Source organism: Myodes glareolus, chromosome 26 (genome assembly GCF_982192425.1).
Source record: "Myodes glareolus chromosome 26, mMyoGla1.1, whole genome shotgun sequence".
In the NCBI taxonomy this organism is placed as follows: domain Eukaryota; kingdom Metazoa; phylum Chordata; class Mammalia; order Rodentia; family Cricetidae; genus Myodes; species Myodes glareolus.
The window spans coordinates 14,220,690-14,223,984 of record NC_142051.1 but is presented as its reverse complement, the minus strand read 5'-3'; the positions used below and the strand labels follow the sequence as shown (position 1 = coordinate 14,223,984).

General features: G+C 33.7%; 1 protein-coding gene across 1 annotated transcript; it reads left to right on the top strand.

Moving 5' to 3' along the window:
- Nucleotides 1–2,123: 2,123 nt before the first annotated feature.
- On the top strand, nt 2,124–3,068 carry LOC125390024 (olfactory receptor 9S13-like). Its single transcript, XM_087901973.1, has one exon. It carries the CDS (start codon nt 2,124–2,126, stop codon nt 3,066–3,068), a length of 945 nt encoding a protein of 314 aa, XP_087758099.1.
- Nucleotides 3,069–3,295: the final 227 nt, after the last annotated feature.

Sequence of the window (3,295 nt, the reverse complement as noted above, 5' to 3'; positions counted from 1 at the left end):
CCTTGGCCTAGAATAAATTGTCTGTAAAGCAAACATGAAGACCTGAACTCAGACCTACAGAACCCATATAAACACTGTGTGTGGTGGCATGCATCTGGAACTCCAGCTCTGGAGAACAGGGCAGGAACAAAGGAAAAACCCAACGTCATTGGATATTCAATCTGTCTACAATGCTGACAATCACACTTAGTTCTAGATCATCTCAAACTAACTTATGGTATAAAGTGACTGAGAAAGATGTTGTAAGTTACACTCTGGCTTTCACATCTATGTGCACAAGCAAGTGTACCAAAAATATACACCCTACACACACATAAAGACACACTTGAATATAACATACAAACACACAAGAAATGGCTCTATAAATGTAAATCTATAATCTATCCTGATATTATTGAACTTCTTTATGTTAATCAGGACTATAAGAAATATAATCCAAGTGTGCCTTTTGTCACATTGTATATGTGTTATTAGTTTCTTCTGTGTAGAAACTCAGATATCACGTTCCCCAGAGAGCTCTTTTAATTTCCCAAAGGTCTGATGAATTCACCAAGTAATAATTTTCTCTCTTCTTTCCTTGTTTCCGTCATTCTATTTCTTTTCCTTTTGTTTCTTTTTTCTGCATCATGGCACAAATATTTTACTGATGACAGAGCCTTTTGATCTCCATGGGATATTATATGGAGGCACTGCCTGCCCAGCTCCTTGGTTTTCATTCTCATGGGGAAATTTCTTTCTGGATATATATACACCAAAGGTTCAAAACATACTAGCATATGAAAATTTCATAGTGTGATTCTAGTACCAACAGGAGCAATTGTGAGACATTTTTGGCATAAGTAAAGATGTTGTAAGTTAATGCACATGATTATGCAATTTAAAAGTCAGTTTCATAGCATATGATTGAACTATTGTTTACACACATTCTTTTCTACTCTGTGATAAATTGTTGAATAGTAGACAAGCATGTTTCTCACGTTAGTCACCCTAAGTCACTTAAAACTATTCTTAATATTTTAATCTTCTAAATCATAGATTGGAAAAAACTTTCTTTGTTTTTTTTATGTCTATGCTTTATTTTACTTAATAATATGCCACACTCGTAACAGTGTATGTTTAAATGAAGATAACTGAAGTTTGCCTAAATTATTACTTTTACTATTTAAATAACAGATAATTTTAAGTGTCTTGTGTTATCTTCTCATTATACAAATGTATATATCACTGTACATATAATTAGGATTCTTTCTAAAAGGAGGATTTCTTTGTTAAAGAGTTAAGAAAACTCTACTTGCATTTATTTATTAATAAAGATTGAAAGGAGGAAGGATAGTTTGAAAAAAGAAAGAATGAAGGATAAAATAGGAAATAAAAAGTGAATTAATGCATAAAGAAAATAAGAAACAGAAGAAGGAGGGAGGGAGAGATGGAGTGCAAATTTTTACATTGCATTTAGGAAATATAAGCAAAATGGTGAATGTCTTTTGCAGTTAAGTTGTGCCTTCAAGCATTTAAATCATCTTATGGATGAACAACAAAGAAAATAATAACATAAAGTTATTGTGTAAGAATAAAATTGTCTAAACTGGAGAGACTTCCTCTCATCTATAAAACTGTGTATATATACACATGTGTGTTGTGATATATGTTACTTTTTATTTTGTCGATAAAACTAACTAAACCAAATAACATTTTAATATGTGGTCAAAATTTATTCAAATATAATAACATTATAATTCTTCACATATCATATATTCCAGAAAGATTATAATGTATCTAATAAATATCAACATTTTATGTCACAAAATTTAATGGCAGTAAACAGGTGATAGAATCAAGGGGAAAATGTAACCCAAAACTCTTGATTCCAGATGTTTTTTCTGGAATTTCTGTTTTCCCAATAGAATTTAGAGGTCAAACTTGTATTTATTATAGGTAAGTATAATGAAAAACCCCCACTGGATTAAGCACCTCAATGGGAAGATTGTTTATGTCCTTGATGTTTTATAAAGTAAAATGAACTAGGTAAGTGTGCTTCCGTGCTGACTGGGCAGTTATTTTTATTAAAATCCTGACTCTTATGCTTATTTTTTGCCATTTCAAGTTTTATCTTCATATTAGCTATGAAGAGTGAGCAGAAGAGAAATTACTCAGAGGTAACAGAGTTCATCTTATTGGGATTTACAGCCCCTCCAAAGCTTCAAGTCTTCCTATTTTTGATGTTCTTGATGATCTACATGGTCACTGTGGTAGGGAATGCCGGCATGATAACGATTATTAAGATGGACTCCAGACTCCAAACACCTATGTATTTCTTCCTTAGAAACTTGTCTTATTTGGATCTCTGCTATTCCACAGTCATTGCTCCCAAAACCTTAGCCAACTTCTTGACAAGTGAAAAGAAAATTTCCTACAATGGTTGTGCCACCCAGTTCTTCTTCTTTGGTTTGTTTGCTACAACTGAATGCTTCCTTCTTGCTGTCATGGCATTTGATCGATTCTCAGCCATTTGCTCTCCTCTCCTATATCCTGTGCGCATGTCGCAAAAGGTATGTATTCAGTTGGTAACTGGCTCCTACGTTTGTGGATGCATCAACTCCATGGTGCAAACAGGTTTCACCTTCAGCTTGCGTTTCTGTGGAGAAAACAGGCTGGACCACTTTTTCTGTGATGTCCCAGCTTTGATTAAGATCTCCTGTGTGGACACCTTTGTGAATGAGAATGTAATGTTTATACTCTCCGGTCTCATCATCGTCTCCAGTACAATCATCATTCTGGTTTCCTATGGGTACATTCTTTCCACTGTCCTGAAGATCCCCTCAACCCAAGGCAGGAGTAAGACCTTCTCCACCTGTGGCTCTCATATAGCAGCAGTGAGTTTATTCTATGGAACAGTGTTCTTCATGTATGCCCAGCCTGGGTCCATCTCCTCCCCAGAGAAAAACAAGATTGTGTCTGTGTTCTACACACTTATAATACCCATGCTGAACCCTCTGATATATAGTCTAAGAAACAGAGATGTGAAAGATGTTGTACAAAAGATATTAGGTGGGAAATGTTCTCAGTGATATTTATGAAACCTTTATTTAGTGAACAAGATTTCTTTTCTAAGCTCTATATGACCACAAATACAATTTTATAAGTCTCATAGAGTAATAATTCTAGCAAAAATGCATAGAACATTATTTCGTTTGTACTGAATATATGAAAGCATATAACTTCTCACTTTATAATGATAATATAAATATCATTATATTTATAATATAATTTCAATTGATTAGGTAGCAAATATAAA